The sequence below is a fragment of the Augochlora pura genome, chromosome 3, assembly GCF_028453695.1.
Source record: "Augochlora pura isolate Apur16 chromosome 3, APUR_v2.2.1, whole genome shotgun sequence".
In the NCBI taxonomy this organism is placed as follows: domain Eukaryota; kingdom Metazoa; phylum Arthropoda; class Insecta; order Hymenoptera; family Halictidae; genus Augochlora; species Augochlora pura.
The window spans coordinates 3837460-3859454 of NC_135774.1; the positions used below are offsets into that span (position 1 = coordinate 3837460).

Genomic DNA, 21995 nt, shown 5'->3' on the forward strand with positions numbered 1-21995 from the left:
AACGAGCGTGCAGGGCATCTCGGGAAATTCCTGCGCACGATTCAGTCGAGTTTTTAAATTCTCTGCAGGATCCTTTCTATGAAACACATTTTTCTTTGTAAGAAAATTGTCAAGTATGCAAAAATGCATCTTGCTTCTGAATGCAGCTTCGTACAGTTTAACAACACTCGTCGTCTTTTTTTAACCCTTTAACTAAAAAATAATAAAAAATCGTTCATCACGTTTTAAAATAATCTTGAAATCGCCAAAATTGTTTATATTTAAAAAGATATTAAAAGTTTTACGTGTGTCACAAGACTCAGTTTCATCTGCATAAAATTATCAATTATTATAAACAAATTATTATTGTAAATAATTTATAAATAAAAATAGATAATCATAGATCAATAATTATAGAAAAATTACTGTCAAGTAATTATAGAAAATAAAAATGTATATAATGCGTACCTCTTTACAGGATTTTATGATTTTGTTTTGTTTCGACTTGTATGGCCGAATCCTCTTTGCGGGGATAGATAGTCATACATAAAAAATGTGTAAATATAATTTGTTATCTTAATTTGCTAATGCATCTGAAGAAAGTTAGTATTCATTAGACCGAAGCATCGGTTGTCTTCTTCTTTTATAATGGGAATTTTTGTAGATTAGAATAACTGTTCACTCACTGCGTTCGATTCCTAAAGGAATGACCTTGAAAAAAAACTACTTTTTGCATCGTCTCTTGATATCAGCCAAATTCCAAATAAGAAAATTTTTCGTAACATCATTATTGGAGGAGATATAATTTCACGTTTCGTTTACGTGTTGGCGTCAAAGGTTATTTCACGGTCAGCACGTTGTACATTTTAATGTCAGCAATACAATACGCTAAAAAATTGTACACTCATATGCAACTTAATAAAAATGACTTTGTAAACATCGGAAACAAAAGTATACCAAGTGGGAAAGTATTCGAACACGCTTTAAAACCTGTTAACTTGTCAACGTAATAAATTTCAATTGGGACTAAATTTTGTAAAATGTCAGAAGGTTTAGTTTAATATTCAAATTGTAACTGGATGGGATGATAACAGAATTAAGAAATTATGTTTTCTCAATTATCTTTTTACTTCAGTCTATAATAACGAAAACTTAAAAAACGTGTTGTATAAATTTCAGTAACTTAAATGCATGCTGAAAGTGTCATTAAAATCGATTGACCTTGATATGAGCTGTAGACAATTAAAGATGTCGTCGACCACAGTTATATCCTGATTTTTTACGGTTCCAACTAATATTTATAAAAGATCTACAGCTTTTTAAAACCTTTTAATACCTTTATCTTCACTATATATTAACGAGAATTTTTTTAATTGTCGTTATTGTAGGCTCATGAAAAAAAAATGAAAAACATAAGATTTTAATCCGTTTTGTCACTCAAAGTAAGAGCAAAATTAAGGAATAGTACAATAACTAATGCTAGTAGGATCAGTCATTGTCCAGTAAACTAGTTCCTAACATCTCAATGATAAATGAACATCTAATGACAAATAAATAACAGAAACAACTTCATCATACATTCTTACAAAAATCTGTCATTAGAAAATCGATTCAAAAAATAATTTTTTTAAACGAAAAAAAGAATAAATTAAACAAAAATCGTATCGCAATCGGACATCTCTAGCCGGCGCCGTCTCCCGAGGCCCGTAAAGATGGCGTCCAGGACAGCGTCCACGACTCCCACGTGGCGGAATGCGCGTCGCTCCACGGCGGAAATAGCAAAACGCCAGTGAGTCAAAACGTGTGCCAAATATCTGTTTAACGTCGCGCTAGCCGAGACAGCAATAGGGGTCGCGAGAAGAGCACAGCGGTCTTACGTAAAAATAAATGGCAACAGCGGCGAGGGGCGCGTGCCACCATGGGGTCGACACCCATCGGATCTGATACACGGCTGTCCAATAGCACCCGGTTTTATTCCATCCAGGAGGAAGACGCGCGAATTGCGAAACGCGGTCATTAAATGTCTGACCTAACGACACTGATACGAAGCGTCTTGATTAGGACCGTGTAGCGACCTTTGCGGGTTCACGTTGCCTGGCGCCACTTCAGAATCCCACGGGTAACGGGCTACCCAGGAATTCCGTGCACTGAGTCCGCTAATGATTTTTTACAATCGATAACCACACCGTCAAAGTGTCATCGCTGCCTTTAATCGAGAGTATCTCGCGCGACTGTGACATTAAGTACTTACGTACTCTCGTACACACACGTGATCTGAGAAACATTCTGAATCGATAACGGGGTCGTTGCGAAAGCGTTACTATAATTGCGATTATCTGACCGTTACGCAATAAATTATTGGCATATATGGTCAAGCAACGATGCACGTGGCTGGCCACATTTATTTTGGCCGGCTTATCGAACTTACCGGTCGCCGGAACCTCGATAGCTACAATCGAAGATTCATCGATCGCCGCCTGTTTATTTCAGTTTAGATAAAAGTATCTAAGCAAGACGCCCATTACTATTCGGTCACTTTATAAAAAGTAGAGGGAAGTTGCCAATGTCGTACCAGTTTTCTAAATTGCACTCCTTTTAACATTCGCTAAAAATTGAATTGTTGCGGCAACTAGCGACGTCTTTTAAAAGCTCAATCGATCACAATACTTGTTAACATCTTATGATGAACATGTGTCTGTGCTGTCACCGTCGATTTCTATAAAATAGTTAAGACTTGATGTCAAATTTTAGCTATGTTAAATACGCGTTATCTGATTTAATAATAATAGAATCGTATTTATTTTGATGCTAATATTAACTTAGATCGCGCGAAATACTTATGAGAATTCTAAAGACATATTAAAATTAATTTTGTGATTAGATAATCACGTTTTTGGAAGCAGCGAGTGAGTTACCTAAATCGCACTATTACCAAGTTCTCCAAATCGTACTAATATCGGCTAATGAAGAAGACTTGTTTTGATATTTATGCGAACAAGTTCGCTTCGAGAATATGATACAATGTTTGAAATACTCGATTTGGGTACACGAAGAATGTGCAAGCTATACAAAAAACACCAAACTTTATTATCCTCCTCAATGTATTTGATTTTTTACAGATATTCGTTTCTTTAATATATAAATATATAAATAAAACTGAAATCATTCTATGAATGTGCATATTCCACTTTTCACCATGAGCAGTGCACCGTCTAAACCGCGTGTAATTATAAAAGTTCTAACAGAGGTACGATTTAGGATACAGGTTGCCAACATTGTGCTTTTTCAACTTCTTTGACAATTAAAGTTCTTAATAAGCCTTCTTATACGTTTATAAATATTAAAAATGTATAAATAACACGTCATCGCATTACTCTAAATAATTACATTCGTAAATAAGATTACCTGTTTTACATATTCTTCAAATTTGCTTAAGTACGATTATGGCAGCTCTCTCTTACTAAAGCATTTTGACTTGAGTCAATTTTTGCTTTCATTTATTTACACTTTCTCGTTGGTTCGTAGTATTAGCGACTGAATGAAAAACTTAACTGCACGACTACGAGTAACTTTAATTGTTTAAAGTGGGATATTCATAAATTTAACCCATTTTAGAATAATTCTAGAACAACGTATCTAGAGAAACTGCACCCAATACGATCGATAAAACACGTACAAAATTGTTCTTGCAAGTAGATCGACGCATCTATGTAATTGGTTAAAGAACATCAAATGAATTTTACGAATTTAATTTAAAATTGCAACACAAAGCATCAGATATTTAAAGAATTTATATCCTCTTCTTGACGACACTTTGTATTTCTTAAGAGACTACGATATATTTAATACGATTAATACAATAAATACAAATACGCTAGTAACACTGGCATCCAACGAATAACAAAATTATAGGAGTATTAAAAGAATTCAAAGACATCGACACGCTAATACGCCTTTTTATTTCGTACGAAGTCTCCATCAATCATTATGCTACCTACTAAGCCCCGGAGGATTTCCACGTTGGAACTATGCGGTCGAGCGTTTACGGCTGAATAAAATCGCATCAAAACGATTCCCACAGAGGAATTCTGCGATCGAGGTAGAGAATAGGTTCCGCTTGAAAGCGTGCTCGCATGAATGGAATCCAGCACGCACACTTCGCCGCGTGTGCTAAAAGCACCGCAACCCTCGCGGAAAGGACAAACGTCACGGATCGATGTGTTTATCAAACCCGGTGAAAAAGGGAGGCTCGATGCCACGGATGTGCAGCAACGTGTCTGTTAAATATCATCGGTGCAGGAGAGGGTTCATAATCGATGGAGCCGCCTCGGCAGGAAAGCAGTGACTTCGAAGTCATGGAGAGATTCAGTCCACCAGCAGCGTCGCTCAAAAAAAGAATCAGTCCACCGATCGCGTGGAACCTCGGCCTGAGCAGCCCCAAGGAGCCGAAATTGTACAAGGTGCTGCTGCTAGGCCTTCAGGGCGTCGGTAAAACTGGTAAAAACGACAAATCAAACTGTTGCTAACCTTTCCCACCCCTTTGCCACCGTATGCAACTACGCGCGATCGAGTCAATGTCGCTGGAATCGTCCATCTGCGAGCGAGTACTTATTCCGCGATCGCGATTCAATCGTTTCGATTGTCCAGCACTGGCGGTTCGGTTCGCGACAAAGAGGTTCATAGGCGAGTACGACTGCAGCACCGAGAGAATCTACAAGGTTGATAACTTCCTGGACGCTTCGTGGGAACTGACTGACCCGCCGGGGTTCCTGCCACCCCCAACCGAGTTCAAGCTGCGATTGGCTGATGCCATAATACTCGTTTACTCTGTCTCGGACCGTGTCAGCTTCGACGAAACCTATCGGCTACGGTGAGAATTGATTTCTTTATAAAGCTGCACAGCTACCTCCATTACATTTTGGCGATTTTTGCATAGTGAATAGTTTTGCGGTTGCTAGGCTTATGGAGTTAATCAGAATGTTTATTCTGAAATTTACCGTTATTCAGATTACATGTAAATGTTTATTTCATTTTTGTATCGTGTGTACAGCGGTGTGAATAATTATGGGCTCAAAGTTTTATGTTTTTAGTGATATTTAAACAAACATTGAACGATATATTTTTATATTCTCATTTTCTAGATTTTTTCTTAATTCTTTTTTTCTTGATAAATATTACTTTGAGTTTATATCTGCTTATAGTACCGTAGATGGTCTCTTTCTTCATCCTCTTTCTTCAAGGATAAAATTTGTTAACAACAAACTGTCGACTGATTTTTAACACAAACAGGTAAAAAGCAATACATCAGAAATAAAAGTTGCCAACTCTTCGACCTTGAATAAATCAGTTAAGGTCAATTATGCGGCATCCTGATTAAAATGTTTTCCACTAAACCGAAGGTGTAGGATCGATCTAGTTAGTCACGTGGCATTTATCTTTTTTACATCCTACGTATATATAACTGAACGATATATATTGTATCATTGTACATATTGAACAATCTATAAGGAGAGTTGCTTTTAAAGTACAGAGGAACGTGAACGTGTTCATCAATCAATGGTGGGCGAAGCGTTCAAAGCAGTGAAAGAGAAGACGAACTATTGCGAGAGTGTAAGAGAGGAAGAAAGTTATTGAATAATCCTATACCGTACACCTTAGCTTGCAATCTAGTAACCGATTTAACCCCTCGCAGTATAACAATTTGCTAGAGTTGTAACAAAGTTTTTGCAAGTAACTTACTAGGTATAAATTTTATATATTTATTCTAAATTGAAACAGAATTTGATTTGATATTATATTATTTCTTATATTATATACGATACGATACTATACGATACTACACTATACCATGCTATACTATAATATAGTATACCATGCTATACTATAATATAGTATACCATGCTATAATATAATATAGTATACTATACTATACTACGCTATACTATTCTACACAATATTATTCTATACTATGCTATACTAATGCAGAAGTGGTTATAAAACGAAAGCTCTACGATTTTATTCGCCAATCCAATAGATACAAAATGTCGCCTTAAATACGCATGAACAATTCGCTGAACAATCAACGCGACGAAATTAATCTTTCAACAGTTTTTCCTTCACGAAATTTTGTACAGCGTAAATCGCATTACGAAGTGGTTACGCCAGATTAAATCCTTTAGGATCATAATAAATCAAAAATTAGAAATCCGAAATTCCTTGATGTTTATCCAGTTTTATATCCTATTTCAAACGACATACTCGCCCCTGAGTTACCCCACTGTTTTGACTGTGGAGGCGACAATGTTTGGACAGTGAAGGTCGCGAATAGATAAAAGCATAGCGCCTGTCAGCACAATTGTCTCGATCAGGGAAGAGAGAATGGAACATCAGCCGAGGTCTTCACCCCATTCAGAGTGATGTACGTAAGTACCCGTGAAGAAACAATTTCGGTAAGCGCGAGGGAAATAGAATATGGCGGATGAGATCGTTTGAGGTCTAGCCAGCCAATTAATATCGTGTCGATGATAGTCAGAGACTGATATACAGTGATACGCTCGTCGGAAGAGTACGACGAATTATCGTGGTTTAAGCGGATGGTCCGTTAATTCCGATAGCGATTGCGTTGATTCCAGATTTTTGGTGTCGCACGCGAAGAAAACTAGAAAGGTGCCACCAGTAGTGGTGCTAATCGGGAACAAGTCGGACCTGTCGTACACGCCGGGCGAAAGGGTCGTCTCCACCTCGGAAGGACGGCAAAGGGCAGAGCAGATCGAGGCACACTCCTTCCACGAGATCTCCGTCCGGGAATCCGTCGAACAAGTAATTCGTTTCACCTTGAACTTACTCCGAACAATCGTTCCGATCTCCTCGACGCTATCTTTATCTAGTTCACCATGTTTTCAATTCCATTTTTGCAATAATTATCGCTCGCACATATTTTTTTACCTACCCCATAAAGAATGCTTCTTGCGACCTCCAGGCACAAGATGGCGCTTGCGCAGGAGGACTCGCTATCTCTAACTTCTTTCTAAACTCTGCTATATCTAAGCAGAGCACTAACGAAACCAGATTAAAGAGATCAGCGCGAAATCGCTGGTCAGGCGCCTCACAGTGGGTCAGTTTGAAGAATTCAGTGGCAAGTTGTTAGAACTTTCGAAACATTCGAGATATTACAATGAAATTTTCGCTAAAAACAATTAAAAAGTAGTCATAGCTTACAGTTACTGATAATTCAATATTTCTTGCGCTTGTTAAACAATAAATTTCAATAAAACTGTATTCCTATTTTCGATTTAAAAAAGTATTGTTTATTCATTGTTCTACGAACTACGTTATACTTTTTAAATACGTATTTCATATTTACGTTTTATACGTGGAACGTTTTATGGAATACTCGCGGTCGAATGTTCCCGTGAGGGACGTACGACGCGGTCTTCTTCAAACAATTATAACTTCCAAATTGGTTTGTGTAGAGACATTCGTAGTTTGATCATAAGACATTCCGGATATCTTAAAGACGACTTGTTTCAGTCATTAAAACGATGTCTAATTCGGGACGTCTTTAAGCTGTCTTTAAGTCGTCTGCTTCGGGGTGTCCTAAATCCGTCTTTAACTCAGCTTTGAGCTGCCTTTAAGCCATCTTTAATCTGGCTTTGAGCTGTCTTTAAGTTGTCTTTAAGATGTCTATTATGGGATGTCTTTAAGTCGTCTCTAAATCGTTTTTAAGATGTTTGTTATGGAATGTTTCTAAGCCGACTTTAAGATGTCTGTTATCAGACGTCTGTAAGTTGTCTGTAAGATGTCTGTTATGGGATATCTTCAAGCCGTCTGTAAGATGTCTGTTATGGGATATCTTTAAGCCGTCTTTAAGTCATCTTTAAGTCGTCTCTAAATCGACTTTAAGAACGAATCGTCTTTAACGTCTAAAAGAAGACATCTTAAAGACATCCATTACAGAGCGTAAAACGTGTAGACTTAAAATGGACGTAAAATGGACGTCTTTGAAACATCCAGTACTTATTAATAAGTTGTGTGCAGTTATAAAGAATGTACAAAAATTCCACCCGCTACAAGAATGCAGTCAATCTTTCTCAAATATTCCATCCATATTCAAAATAATAGTAACTGCATTTTGAATATATTCCCAAAATTGATCTTCTGTGTCTACCGTATTTTTACGAAGCAACGCTTACATAAATTCTGAGCGCTTTCCAACAAAGCATTTCCGGACACAAGTTTATATAAACATTTTCTCATACATTTGACCTCAATAACATATGGTATAAGCGCGGCCCTATTCTTTCCGGACACCCTGTATAAAACGGAACCCAGTTGGACTGCTTATCAAGCCGGAGCGAAACGTGTCAAATCTGTGCTTATAATTGAATATCAGTGAATGTTTATAATTAACTATCGCTGAAAAAACTTGGAACGACACGATAAAAGTACAATAAAAACATGCACGACGTTCCGACAAAAATAATTCCATTCGGTATTCAATCAAGAAGCTCGCTATCTTCGACTTAGGTCGCTAGCTGAAAAAGAAACAATATCTCTGCGCTGCAAAGCTCGAAAATTACGTAATAAAGGACGGTATTTTGGAATTCGTCGCGTCCTTCCCCTTCCAGCGCGAACGTGGACGGGGTGCAGGCGCGGCAAAAGGAAGCGACGCCGCGGACGAACAAAAGACTCAGAGAAGCTTGGTGTCCCTTGCTTTGATGACGCGGTCTCGGTGTTCCAGAGAATGCGGAAGACGCGGTGCTACGTCACCGTCATTACGGTGCTAATTAGCCGAATTGTCGGTAGCTGACGTATCCGCGCGTCACCCGGCTTTTCCCCTCGACAGAATCCGAACCCTCCCGGAAGTAGGGGGTCTCTCGCGAATCTCGAGAACTCGATATCAGACTATCTCCGAGTCTTAATCGGCCGACAGTTATTTTTCTATACGATTGTTTACTCCTCCGGGAAACCGGCCATGGCGTTTACGCGTGATCGCGAAGTCGTAAACAAAATCTGTATCGCGGCGAGTGTGGACGCGCGATATCGACCGACATCGGTACAATGTGTACGCCGTTATCAGGATAGTAACGTGCCGCAATTAAAAATTTGTTTCACAATTAATTACCCAGCATCCTAATCGAACTACTCAACGGTGACCACGGTTATCGTTTATGGTTGGTTTTAATGCATTGGCAACCCTTCCACTGCGACCCTAATCGCACCTCTGCACCCTTCGTCGCTCGACACCCGTGCATTCCGGTGACCTTCTTCCGGAAGGATATTTAAATTCGCAATCGTTTACTATACACGCTTTTGCATCGACCTCGAGCGATTAATTTTTATCTTCTGAGAAACACTCGGCTATAATTTTGATACATACATTGCGTCGGAAGGATAAAATCGCTGATATAATTAGCTTTCGCGGAGGTTTCACTGGTAAATTTTGCATGAACGTACCACTGCGAGAATTAGATGAAGACTCGTGTCAGCTATGCGCGAGCGATGTGTTGCCGAGATGACTATGGCGTCAGCGATATTTGGAAATATTTATTCAGCCTGAAAGATCAATTTTTGCACTGTCGACTGCGTTAAAGTTTTTTACGATCTGCATAGTGCAACAGAGCAGATAACATTCTCGTTGCATTGCATCAACAGCTTCGACTTAGAAATGAATGAAGCGAATATGAATGAAGATTTTTCAAAATGAAAGATCTAGAAACGATGTTGCTTCGATCTTGCAATGTAGACGGTTATCGAAAGGTGCGGAATAAGAATGTGGTATACGCGCGACGCGACGGTCATACACGTGCCGCGAACGTTCTAGGGGTGGAAACGAAAAAAACGGCACGAGTGATAATGTTCGAACGTAGCCTGTGAAGAAAAATACTCTCGTCATAATGGCTGAATAGATAATCCCGCTGGTTATGCAACGGTAGCAGTGTAACTGGTCCGATTATTTTTATTCGACAGGTCATGGCCGTTTTCACCGACGTCTATAAACTGTTGACGGAATTGCCAGGAAATTCTGGGCAGCAGACCAATTCCTTCAGGGTAAGGGCATCCACTGACAGCACCCTGAACGCACTTCGTCGTCCGTCGCCGGTACCCCTCAAGAGAAGGTTCAGCATCTCTGTGCGGGGTGCAAACCACTGATCAAAGTACTTACGCCACAACAAGGGAACCAGAGAAGAATTTAGATCAATTGCCTCCGTTTTTACTAACATTCACTCGTCCTTTCACTAAACCGAGTAACTGACTTGCTAAAACACCTAGGTTTAAAATTACGTTTGTATTTGTTAAAGACAACATTAGTCAAAAGATGTCTATCAGATGAAGTATAATTTTCTACTTTTGTCTTGCTAGCTGTACATCTTTCCTTGTATAAATTGCCCCATTGGTAAACGTTTCCATAAAATAGTCCTCGATGAAGGTACAAAACTCTGCTGTAGAGAGATTGTTCTACAGCTTTGTCGTTCTCGATTGTTTGCAGATCGAGCGATAGGAAAGACTTACATCCTGTGATATAATTTGTTAAAAATATATATTGTGATGTCTGGTCCCGAGAAGATTTAGCGGTACGCAACAGTACTTATTTTATGCAGTATTTTAACGATTGTATCGTCCAACAATAAAACAATGATGGCTAATAAATTTCATCCGTGTCTTATTGCCAACAGAAATGCTTTGGGGTTATTGTCCTGGATAGCGGTTCGACAGTGCGCCACCGTGTTCGATGCGTTCTTGCCGACTGAAATCAAATTGTCAAAATCAAAATCCTTCAACGTATCACTAAAATGGACTTAGTCACTTACCCCTTAATCTAGCAGCTCTCTGCACCCCAAGATTCAACTCCTTCAAGTTCGCCGCCAATTCCCGGTAACTCTTCATCCTGATCTCGTGCTCCTTTATCAGGTCCACGTTGACGTTTTTCAGCTGCACTAACCTCTTACGCATCTCATCAATGTTCTCAAGGATCCTGGCATCCTCCAAACGGATTATAATGTTCTTCAACAGAGTTGTATCGCTAGCCGCTTCTGCCTGCAGTCTCGTATCGATTTCTTTTAAATCTGCGACGGGGAAAACATTTTTATCCGTTAAGATTATTGTAAAATTGCTAGGGATATTAAGTATTACCTTTAACTTTTTCTAAAGCATCCAAGAGCTTTTTTTCCTCCTCCGGAAACGTGACCTCCGAGAGCAACTCCCTTAGACCCAAGTATAATGCCAGAGATTGAATAATGTCTCCAGCAAACGTGGAGTCTTCGGTTTGAATGGTCACTTTCCCGGTTGAATCTGCTTTGAAGCAGTGGATCTTGCCGTCCCTCATCCCGCGAAGCCACATCTCAATGCCGCCGCCATTTGAGCCGTCTTCTCTGATCTCATACTCCTTTGGCAAGATCAGACTCTGATTCAACCAAAGCGCGATTCTTTGAGGTCTCTCTGCAAACTGAAGAAACGACACCTTAGGAACCGTGTAGCTTCTTCTTGCTAAATAATTTTGTCGGTCAACGATTTAAATTGTTTAAGAATACTAAAATATTATTAAATTATCAAATGTACCTCGGCAACGACGAAGTTGTTCAGAATGTTTTCTGCAACATGGACCGGCTTCATGATCATTTCATACATGCAAAATCTGGGCAGTTGTCGGGTCATCTCGAACACCTAGAAGAAAATACAACTGAACGGTGATCTGTTATTTCAATTCTACTTTGACCAGTTTCCTACCTGCATTAGATCTGCACCTGCAGGTCCGACGCACACCTTGACATGAATGTCAACTGGAGTGTTCTTCGAAGGCCGAAGCTCGATTTCCAGTTCTCCTTTCGGTCGTGGGGGATGAACAACGAGTGTTTCACCCTCGAACACACCCTCGGTGAACACTATGGCACAATGGATCTGAAATGTCACTGTTGTTGACATTGAACCATTGAAACTCTCATAATACCGACCAACAGTCCAGGCCCTGATGCTAAAGCGACCCTCGCAGCGCCATTGATAGTCATCACGGTGACTGCCAGTTTAGTCCTGTGGTACATAGCTGGAACAGAAGCAGTCCTCTGCCTAAGTTCCATTTGTAGAACTTGTTTCTTGGCCAGTAGTTCACGCATGGCTTCACCTGGTTCCGGAGTGTCCATCGTGGACCCAGAACCATATCCGCGAACTAGAAGCAATTGATGTTTAGTTCCTGCTTTGATCTTGTTAATTTTTCCAAATGATACCTTCACCGCTGGTAGACACTACAACTAGATCAGGCTTGCCAATTCTTCTATAATCAGCTTCCACGATCCCAGCTATTCCGTTGGGTAATTGAATTTTAAAGATCACCTCTCCGCTATTGGATAACCTTGCATCGACCTTTCCATTGTTCCAACCTGTGATAACTTCCGGTGTACCATCCCCGTTCACGTCGAAGCTTCTCGTGACCACCACTCGGTGTTTTGACTGAACAATCCATACGTTATTATCCAAATATCAATGATAGCATACTTATTGAACTCACCTTAACGCGCCATAATCTTTGTGCCATTTCATAAACACCCAGAGTCCCGTTCCCAACTGAGTAAACGAACCTTCTGTTGGGGAGGCCTGTTAGTGTAGTAACTGGAGCTGTTTCCTTGGCTTCCCAGAGCACATTTTCCTCCTTGTACACCTTGATTTCAAAGTCACGTGTACCAGTGACCAACTGAAACACGAACAAATGTAGAAATTGATGAGACGAAATGACACCAGGCCGCAGTAAAAGATGATTAGTGGAAACTACCTCATTTTCATTATCACCATCAAAGTCAAAGACAGCCAAAGAGCTGACAATGCCCTCGACCACTGTCCAAAATATTTCTGTACCTTGCGAGTCTAAAATCGTCACTGAACAGTTACCACCAACGATTGCAACCTGATTGGGGAACCACCCCAATTTACCGATGACAATGCATTTGGCGCCATCGGACATCTGCACGAAATAAATTATTAATTTACGTTCTAATTAAATGATCTAATGTTCTTGTACCTCCTTGTAGAAAATATCGGAATTGTCTTCGACGTGGAAGGCAAGGACATGGCTTGGTGTTCCAACCAAAAGAACATCCCTATCATCGTTTGTGAGACGGCCAATGCTCATCGCCGTAATCTAACACACACATTAATTAACGTTTTATGAAAAATAGACTTATGAGAAATTTTGTAAAATTATTGTACCTCGGTTCCTATCTGGAGTTCTGCCAATTCTCCGCTCCAAGAAAGCTTCCTGTCCAATTGTTCATGATCGTGGTTCTTTATTTGGGGTTGCCTGTGGGGACTGTGAATCAAAATATTGCCACCAAATGTTGCCGCTGCCAAACAAGCGTGGGAACCGTCGAATTTGCCACAAGTGACTAGTCCTGGCTCCACGTGTTTTTGAATGTTCAAAGAAAATGCTGCCATTCTAAATCAGCCTACTAGACTAATGGTCTAATGTAGTATGGTAAGCCTTGTGGCCTACTGAATGGGGGTGGATTATTGATCCTCCCTTGGTACACCTGTGAACCTCACCTGATGTATTGAACTATCTGTACACATATGTATATTCAAGTATAGTCTCAACAGTTATTGTTGAACACGAAATTAAATGATTTTGTCAAATTTCTGTCATTTTCCTATATGTAAAAGATGAAATGGTAATTGATATGATGATCAATACAAGTATCAATAGTATATTATATAGGTATTACACGATAAAAATAAAAGCAAACAGAATTAAATTAAAGAATTTATTTAGAGGAGCATACAGTCATGATTACTGCAACTGCATTTAGGAAAGTACATTGTAAACTTTATAAATAAACATCTCCCACACGAGCATACTTAGAAACACAATGCACACGTGAATGCAATAATACAGTTTTTACATCACTGCCTCTGAGCACTACCACCCGATCCTCCTGCTGCCTCTGGATTTGTTGCGGCAGTTAGCACAATAAAAATAAATATGAGGAAAATATACATCCACTGAAACAGAAACAAAAGTGCATGAGATAAACGATGATGGTATTATAAAATGTATTTAATCAAAGGAACTTACGTATCTTGAAAGGTAGGGTCTATTATCTTTGGCTTCTCCCCTTTCCCTTGCTTCCCTTTCTCTTTCTACTTTTAGTATATATGTGGCAGTGTCAGGGACTGGTCCACCATCAGGGTACTTAACAAGTACATCTGTAGTCCACATACTGGTTACAAGCGGAGTCTCAGTGCTACAAGGACCTGGAGATGTTTGAGTGACAGCGATTGGTTCACCCAAGCTATCCAGCCAAATTGTTATGATGTCTTCAAGGTCTGAGCCAATAAGGTAACACTATCGCAGGAAGGAGAGTATAATTATGGCAGTGATAGAATTGGGACACAGAGATATGAGAACAAACTTACCGCAGGTACAGACGTTAGGAATGTCATCTCACTTCCTGAAGGGGTTCGAGCCACAGCTTTGAGTCTGTATTTGCCATCGTGTTTGGCAAGTTCTACTAGTTCATGCGTATGAACTGTCAACAGACCATTTTGTCCAACAACGGACACACCGCTGCGCACACTGGGAACTGTAATGTTTCCTCTTTCCAGATAAATCGGCTCCGGATCATCATTAAGCGCGTGCCACAGTCTTAATTGTATCCATGCATCGTAATCTAATTCGCTCTGAAATTGGACAGTTTCTCTCGTTAAAGCATAATCAATTAATTCAAACGATTCGCGTAACAATATGTCTATGAAATACGTATATGTGTTTGAAGTTATACTAACCCCATGAACGAACAACGATGCGCTGACTAATAAATTAATGAAAAGGTAGACTAAATACATTTTTACAATTTTACACTCTGTAGAAGTTAAAAGTAAACTCAGGCTGGTCTCATTTTATTATCGTTAATATTCTTTACAAATTATTTAACAAATAACGACAACAGTAGACGAACCAACACGTATGCTCCGTTACTGCAATATATCTATAAGTGACATTAGCGATCAATGGAATAACATTTGTGAATGTTAGCAGTAATGGGTTATAGCGTCGTAGGATTGATCATTAATTTTGTTCAGTTCCTGCCGATGCTTCGACAAACATTGAACTATTTTAAACGATTGAAAATAGTAATGACATAATTGTTAACGTCGTATGATACATGAATATTGTCCGTAACTGGAATCTTTATTGGTTACAATTTAGTAAAATTCACATTTAAAACTATGTATAGCACATACAGTTCTGACCAATCATGTTTAACGTTTTAAAAGGCCACACCTACACGGAATTTTAACTAGCACCGTGGAAGTAGCATATGGGGAATGCGATATAAAATTATCAATATCCTGGTATCTAAAATATTCGTATATTTGATGAACTTTACATTTCGTTATCCCATAACTCTGCCTGGTTTCGATTATCTAAAAATCAAGCATTCCACTGAATCGCAACATTGAGACACTATCACCACATAGCGGCAAAATGTCCGAATTAAATCAGTCTTCAGGAAAGAATTTATAAAATAAGATGAAATATAGTAATTTTATAGGTAAAAGAATATTCTGCGTAAATCGAAATGTTCAGGGGAATTTTCTGCATCGATTTTATATAAAAGACGTTTCCCTATAGTTGTAAATATAGCAAGCACTGAATACAGCAATGTCCTGCATACTCTTCGTGTTCCCTAAGTTAACTCGTATAACCCTACCATTTTACTGTGCGCGAGTAATGTAGAAAGAGAACAAAATATAGTAGAAAAAAATACAACAATACCCATCAGATTCTATGTATATGTGGTTGTGTATGGATAGGAAACCTATCTTCTCTTTCTTCGTCATGCTTGCGGTCCACTCTTACCGCGCATTTGTTTGATTGGCGCGACATCCGAGGGTCGCGTTATGAAATTTTATTTGAAAATTAAGCTTTAAATTTTAAATGAATGAAATTTGTTGTGTTTAGTGTACTTGCGAAAACTGTTCAATGTAGTTTCAGGTAAATATGTTCCCTGTAAATATATCACGGCAATAGATTGTAATGTTGAAAAATAAATTACAGAGATAAACAAATTTTCAAATTCGATACAATACGTTTTTCCATTATCCGATCAATTTCAGCTATTGCAGAAGTTAGTTCTACCGTGGAGGTTTTGTATAAATAAATTATACGAGTTAAATATTTCTACTCAATGCTTACAATTTAATTCAGTATTTGAGATGAAATTGTCAAACTAATAAATAAATTATTCCTGTTTGATACATACGTGTTCTCTCTCTGAAGATTTATTATCAATTGAATTATTTGTTGGTAAGAAACAATAAGAATTCAATTTATGCAGGGTGATCCGTAATTATGGAAACATCGGGAAATGGGGGGGGGGGGGGGCCTGAGGTAATTTCAAGTAACCTTTTCCTTTGCCGAAATGCAATCCGCGAGTTTGTTAACGAGTTATATATTAATGAGAAAAGATAGCTGCGCACGGACGGTTTTTCCTGCTGCTGCGCATGCGAGCCAGCTGACTGAAACCTATCTCATTCCCGGGGCGCGAAGGAAGGAGAGGTCTGCGCTCCGACTTTGAGTAGCGTTCGAAGTAACAAACAAGGATTTTAGAAATGTCCTATTAATTTCAAAAATTTTACAAATATTATTAATGAAAAACTCACCCATTCAGTTGTAAATATTGTAACCCAGAAGTTGTATTCTATATATGTAAAACGACACAGATTACACTAACGTTCACTATCACTGCACTATTATTTCACACTTATCACGAATTACGCCTCCATGTAGGTATTACACAAACACCCAAAATATCTTGTACTGTTGTCGCGGCGCGTACATTTTAAAAAACGGCGAAGTTGCAGGGATGAAATCTGGAACGAAACTGACGGCGTGCACGAAGATCTTCACGCAGACTATGTCGATCGTCATAGCAACGCAGACTATGGTTTTAAAGAAATCTGAGATGCTCTGACAAAAAACAGCACTTCCAAACAGGCCGTTTTTATCAAAATCGATCAGTTGACATGTAGTATTATGTATGTCTCCGGTGATACTACATCTGTACATACTATGTCTGTATATTCTCTGTACTTAACCGAGCCATTACTTTTGCACAACATTAAGTTTTTGGATTCTCTCTGACACCACGAAGTTCTTCGTGTTGAGCCTTTTTTTATTTAGCGAGGCTAATCGAAGAAATGTAGAGAAAGTCACGTAGCCTCTGGTCAGATCCTCTCCAATTTCACATGAACTAGACGAGTCACAATAGTAAACCCGGATTTCTTAAATACAGGACGTCGTAAATCTTTAGACAAGGACTTCTCGGAACCCTCTCTGACCTCTCTCTCTTACTCAGCCCTCGAGCCGAAATCTTCGCGCGCGGCACACCCCCACACCGTTCGTTTCGGCGGGCTTTTTACCCCTGCGCGCTCAACTACCGCGCACCGTCGAACCACTAATCACCACCAATCTGCAACCGGAAGACGAGCCATCCGACGAATCAGCATCCAGCTAGAGGACCCCAATTTTCCTATTGGACAAGGGAGGAAAACCAGAAGAAACGCAGGAACAAAACTCGATTCCTCGGGAAAATACGCACAGACTTTATTTTGAAGGCTTGGAAATAACATCGTTATCCAGGAAATAAAGTTTTAAAGACTATTTCTGTGTAACTAGTTAATTTTTACAAGTCCTACACAAGCAGAACACTTTTGTGTTCCACGGGCATCCGAAGCAGCCAAACTTCCCTAAATCCCACCCAAAGCTACGCAACAAGTGTGATAAACCTAGGTTACGAATTGGGTAGCATGTTTTAATCGTTGGTGTTTATTGTCCGCGGTAAAATGCCAATAACATAAAATTTTGTACTTAGAAGACTGTTTATCGATGAACAGTGACGAAAGAGTGTACTCAAATAATAAATTTCGTACGTAAGCATAATCTCCAAAGATTTTGTACGTTTTACTAATTGAGGTTATATATATTCCTCATAATGAATGAAAAACAGAAGGTGTTAATTTGTGGAGATGTAGAGGGTCACTTTAAGTTTTTATTTAATAAAGTTGAATCTATAAATAAAAAAAGCGGCCCTTTCGATTTCTTGCTATGTGTAGGAAATTTTTTTGGAAAAGATAATATAGAACTTGAGGTTTACAAAAATGCTGCCAAACATATTCCAGTTCCAACGTATATTATTGGCGCGAATAGGGAGTCGGATTTAAAAAATTATCCAAATGAAGATGGTTGTGAAATATGTCAGAATCTTACTTATCTAGGAAAACGGGGTGTGTACAGTGCTACGTCAGGACTCAAAATAGCATATGTTAGTGGTACAGAAAGTAATTCTGAATTAAAGTCTATTTACTTCAATGAAAGCGATGTTGTGGCAATTAAGAATTCTTGCTTACGAGGTCAACCTAGTTTTCGAGGCATTGACATACTATTAACATCTCCTTGGCCTGCTGGAGTTACAAATTTGGATCCTAATAAACCAAATTTTACTTATCAGGGTTCAAAATTAATTGCATGGCTGGCTGCGCAAGTAAAGCCAAGATATCATGTATCAGCATTAGAAGGAATTCATTATGAACGACCACCATATAGGTATAGTACACTTAATTAACTTTAACAATAATTTATTTACAAATAAGATGTATTACCTTTCAGGAATCAAAGTCAACAGGATGGCAATATTGAAATAGCAACAAGGTTTATAGCACTTGCACCCGTAGTGAATGTTCAAAAGAAAAAATGGTTATACGCATTGAATTTGACTCCTGTCGATAGAACACGTTTGTCTGATTTAGTCATGAAAACAACAGATGAAACAGAAAGTCCTTACTCTAAATTAATGTTATCAAGCCAACCTAGTGCACAAAAAGAAGAACCAAAATGTATGCAATACTTTTATGATATGGAATCCAAAGATACTGCAAAGAGGTCAAAACATTTAGAAGGACATAATAAAAAACCAAAACCAGAATTTGATCAAGCAAAATGCTGGTTTTGCTTATCGAGTCCTGAAGTTTCTAAACATTTGGTGATATCAGTTGGAATAGAAAATTATGTTGCTCTTGCTAGAGGTGGACTAGTTGAGGAGCACTTTTTAATTTTGCCAATAACACATCATCAAAGTCTTTCTATTTTACCAAACGATGTAAAAGAAGAAATGGATCAGTATAAAAGTGCTATTGCAAAATATTATGATACCGTAGATAAGGTACCTGTATTCTTTGAAAGAAATTATAAGACTTCTCATTGTCAACTCCAAGTTATACCTGTTCACAAAAATCTAGCACCTGCTTTAAAGGAAACCTTTATGGTAAAATATTGTGTTACTGTAATTTAATAAATCTTAATTGACACATTAGTAACTATTTTTCTACTTTTAGGAAATGGCAGAATCTAATAATTTTAAAATTACTGAATTACCCCCACATACAGATTTGCAGCAAATTGCAAAGCCAGGTGTTTTGTACTTTTATGTAGAATTGCCAAGTGAAGAAAAGTTGTATTACAGAATTAAAAAAGATTTTCCACTTCAATTTGGAAGAGAAGTATTAGCAGCTGATAGAATATTAGATATGGCTGATAGAATTGACTGGAAAGATTGCCAAATGACTAAGGAAGAAGAAATTGAACTTGCAAATAGAATTAGAAAAGAATTTCAACCATTTGATTTAGATATATGAAATTGTATAATGTACCAACAAATTTATATATTGTAATATATGTACATAAATTTTTCCTTTAAATGTATAAAAAAATAATTTTTTGTACAAAAGAATGATACTATTATTATCCTTTCAGTGCTCCATTCTTTTGATACTTTAATTCATAATCTTCAGGAGTTGCTAAAGGATCTAATCCATCTTTTTTCATTTGTAATGCTATCTCAAACAAGTAATCATAACATTCCGTCCTATAAAATATATATAATACATTTTAATACAGAAACAAATATAATACAGTGATCATAAATTAATAATACATACATAGTTTTTGCTTGTTGCCATGAATCACCCCAAACATAGATTCCGTGTCTCCTCACTAATACAGCACATGTTTCTGGATAAGCAATAATGGTTTTATCCAACTCGTCTCTTAAATCTTCTTCAAATGGTGTATTTTCAATTATTGGTACTACAAGTTCTTCATCATAACGATATGCTCTTCCCAATTTCTGATTTCTTATACCTATTTTAATTGTTAGAATATTTTTACAGATATTGACAATCTCATTTTTTTGAATATTTACATAAATTTATACCTTTTATCATTTCAAGGTGAGTAATCCGAAATTCCTTATCACACCAATGTAAAGTAACCATCACAGCAAATTTGGAATGAGTATGAATTACAGCACCTGCATTCCTTCTTAAATATGCACACATAAATAATGGTGTACATTGAGATTTTTTCAATTCTTTAGCAGATGGTGGTAACTGTAAATCCTTTCCATTGATATCCTGTACAAACATTTCATCTGGACAGATACGTTCCTTTTGAACACCAGATGGTGCAATATATATTTCATCTCTGCAAGATCAATATAATTTTAATCGTTCAGACTATATTAAACTTAATATAATAAATAAATATTGCTAACTTATATTTGATAGATATACCACCACCAGTTCCAGTTACCCAACCAAGGTCATAAAATTGCCTACATAATTCAGGTATTAAATTTCTTGGATGTTCCTGAAAGATATATTAACTTACATAACAATAGATGTAAATGTACAGTAGTAATGTACACTGATAATTAATTTTAATTAACCTTATCATATTTCTCGTCAAACGAAGACATTATTTAATGTTCCAGAAAATTTATTTGCTAAAACTTTTTTCAAATTGCATATATTATATGACAATCGATTCGTTTTAACACGTATATTGCGAAAATGTAAAGCTTTTTCTCCAGACGTACATCGAACTTGTACTTTCAGGCATCTGACTGGTTCTAAAATTTCCACTAAAATCCAGTTTATCAGGGATTTTGCTCGTAATCTGCTCCAAATGGTGGTGTTGCGTGATCGCGCCAACGTAGTTACAAATAAGCGCCTCTGGTTCTGCAAATTATAAACTTAGTTGATGCCGACAGGAGGGAAATTCGAATATAAATATAGATTTATATCGTATATTTATATAGGGATACAGTATCGGCCGAGAGGAATAACTGAGGATATGTAAGGAGATAATGAGAGAGTTCCCACGAAATTCTTCGTTGAGCTTTTTTTTATTTAGCAAGATTAATCGAAGAATGTAAAGGAAGTCACGCAGCCTCTCGTAAGATCCTCTCCAATTTCACATGAACTAGACGAGTCACAATAGCAAACCCAGATCTCTCAAGTACAGGACGTCGTAAATCTTTAGACAAGGACTTCTCGAAACCCTCTCTGACCTCTCTCTCTTACTCAGTCCTCGAGCCGAAATCTTCACGCGCGAAACACCCCCACACCGTTCGTTTCGGCGGGCTTTTTACCCCTGCGCGCTCGACTATTGCGCACTTCCACCCGCATGTGCACCGTCGAACCACCAACCACCTTCGAGCTGCAACCGGAAGACAGACCGTCCGACAAATCAACGTCCAGCAAATTCATCAGCGTCTCAGATTTAATTCGACAGTCAAAGAAAGTACATACCTCTGAGTATCTCTTAAACTACAAGCAACACTATTGTTAAAAAATGTCCTTTTATTAAGCACAGTTTTTATTTAACGCTTAGGAAATATCTTCTTATAAAGGAGGACTGGTCATGTGCGGCGGCAATTTTCGGCGTGGGGCCTCGTACAGCGAGAGTGTCACGGCGGAAAGAGTGCTCGTACCGAAAGGGTTAAGGATCAGATTATGTAGGAAGAGTGAATGAATGTTTTTTCTCTTTGAACATCCACGACGATGGCGCTTTTGTCTTAGGGGTAGAATACAACTAACTTAACCTAAGGGCTTAAAACTGACTATACTAATGACTAGTTATATATCTTACTCTAAGCTACCGCTACAGTGCTGTTGCCACAACACCATCT

At 38.2% G+C, this 21995-nt stretch overlaps 5 protein-coding genes across 6 annotated transcripts; 2 read left to right on the top strand and 3 right to left on the bottom strand.

Moving 5' to 3' along the window:
* Positions 1–1391: 1391 nt before the first annotated feature.
* Positions 1392–10309, top strand: LOC144479013 (ras-related and estrogen-regulated growth inhibitor). Of its 2 annotated transcripts, none has more exons than XM_078197454.1 (4): positions 1392–4476; positions 4627–4849; positions 6612–6798; positions 6959–9917. In XM_078197454.1, exons 1-4 carry the CDS (start codon positions 4296–4298, stop codon positions 7124–7126), a joined length of 759 nt encoding a protein of 252 aa, XP_078053580.1. In that variant the 5' UTR covers positions 1392–4295; the 3' UTR covers positions 7127–9917. The 2 variants fall into 2 exon arrangements, with proteins under 2 accessions (XP_078053580.1, XP_078053579.1); XM_078197453.1 differs by lacking the exon at positions 6959–9917 and adding an exon at positions 9949–10309 and having other exon boundaries at positions 1645–4476.
* A 277-nt stretch (positions 10310–10586) lies between these two features.
* Positions 10587–13425, bottom strand: LOC144479012 (BBSome complex member BBS2). Its single transcript, XM_078197452.1, has 11 exons — positions 13177–13425; positions 12989–13108; positions 12743–12931; positions 12482–12664; positions 12201–12423; positions 11931–12142; positions 11707–11877; positions 11539–11643; positions 11113–11425; positions 10791–11045; positions 10587–10726 (listed from the first exon to the last, which is right to left on the bottom strand). The coding sequence occupies exons 1-11, from the start codon at positions 13399–13401 to the stop codon at positions 10632–10634; spliced, it is 2091 nt and encodes a 696-aa protein (XP_078053578.1). The 5' UTR covers positions 13402–13425; the 3' UTR covers positions 10587–10631.
* A 288-nt stretch (positions 13426–13713) lies between these two features.
* Emc10 (ER membrane protein complex subunit 10) lies at positions 13714–14973 on the bottom strand. Its single transcript, XM_078197160.1, has 4 exons — positions 14749–14973; positions 14380–14643; positions 14039–14308; positions 13714–13965 (listed from the first exon to the last, which is right to left on the bottom strand). Exons 1-4 carry the CDS (start codon positions 14806–14808, stop codon positions 13867–13869), a joined length of 693 nt encoding a protein of 230 aa, XP_078053286.1. The 5' UTR covers positions 14809–14973; the 3' UTR covers positions 13714–13866.
* Positions 14974–17941: 2968 nt separating this feature from the next.
* On the top strand, positions 17942–19739 carry LOC144467795 (CWF19-like protein 1). Its single transcript, XM_078176743.1, has 3 exons — positions 17942–18571; positions 18635–19289; positions 19360–19739. Exons 1-3 carry the CDS (start codon positions 17961–17963, stop codon positions 19657–19659), a joined length of 1566 nt encoding a protein of 521 aa, XP_078032869.1. The 5' UTR covers positions 17942–17960; the 3' UTR covers positions 19660–19739.
* Positions 19608–20942, bottom strand: LOC144467796 (putative methylthioribulose-1-phosphate dehydratase). The gene is made up of 5 exons (XM_078176745.1): positions 20751–20942; positions 20577–20671; positions 20238–20506; positions 19963–20164; positions 19608–19889 (listed from the first exon to the last, which is right to left on the bottom strand). The coding sequence occupies exons 1-5, from the start codon at positions 20778–20780 to the stop codon at positions 19766–19768; spliced, it is 720 nt and encodes a 239-aa protein (XP_078032871.1). The 5' UTR covers positions 20781–20942; the 3' UTR covers positions 19608–19765.
* Positions 20943–21995: the final 1053 nt, after the last annotated feature.

Bases quoted from the DNA above. Each gene is read 5' to 3' on its own strand.
- LOC144467795 (XM_078176743.1), top strand. From the start codon at position 17,961: ATGAATGAAAAACAGAAGGTGTTAATTTGTGGAGATGTAGAGGGTCAC. The intron at 18,572-18,634 runs GTATAGTACACT...ATTACCTTTCAG, and splicing joins TATGAACGACCACCATATAG to GAATCAAAGTCAACAGGATG. The intron at 19,290-19,359 runs GTAAAATATTGT...TTCTACTTTTAG, and splicing joins CTTTAAAGGAAACCTTTATG to GAAATGGCAGAATCTAATAA.
- LOC144479013 (XM_078197453.1), top strand. From the start codon at position 4,296: ATGGAGCCGCCTCGGCAGGAAAGCAGTGACTTCGAAGTCATGGAGAGA. The intron at 4,477-4,626 runs GTAAAAACGACA...TCGATTGTCCAG, and splicing joins TCAGGGCGTCGGTAAAACTG to CACTGGCGGTTCGGTTCGCG. The intron at 4,850-6,611 runs GTGAGAATTGAT...CGTTGATTCCAG, and splicing joins GACGAAACCTATCGGCTACG to ATTTTTGGTGTCGCACGCGA.
- Emc10 (XM_078197160.1), bottom strand. From the start codon at position 14,808: ATGTATTTAGTCTACCTTTTCATTAATTTATTAGTCAGCGCATCGTTG. The intron at 14,644-14,748 runs GTTAGTATAACT...GTCCAATTTCAG, and splicing joins CATCGTTGTTCGTTCATGGG to AGCGAATTAGATTACGATGC. The intron at 14,309-14,379 runs GTAAGTTTGTTC...TTCCTGCGATAG, and splicing joins TCCTAACGTCTGTACCTGCG to TGTTACCTTATTGGCTCAGA.
- LOC144479012 (XM_078197452.1), bottom strand. From the start codon at position 13,401: ATGGCAGCATTTTCTTTGAACATTCAAAAACACGTGGAGCCAGGACTA. The intron at 12,932-12,988 runs GTACAAGAACAT...TATTTCGTGCAG, and splicing joins CCGATATTTTCTACAAGGAG to ATGTCCGATGGCGCCAAATG. The intron at 12,665-12,742 runs GTAGTTTCCACT...TTCGTGTTTCAG, and splicing joins ATGGTGATAATGAAAATGAG to TTGGTCACTGGTACACGTGA.
- LOC144467796 (XM_078176745.1), bottom strand. From the start codon at position 20,780: ATGTCTTCGTTTGACGAGAAATATGATAAG. The intron at 20,507-20,576 runs GTTAGCAATATT...TTGATCTTGCAG, and splicing joins GGTATATCTATCAAATATAA to AGATGAAATATATATTGCAC. The intron at 20,165-20,237 runs GTATAAATTTAT...CAATTAAAATAG, and splicing joins TCACCTTGAAATGATAAAAG to GTATAAGAAATCAGAAATTG.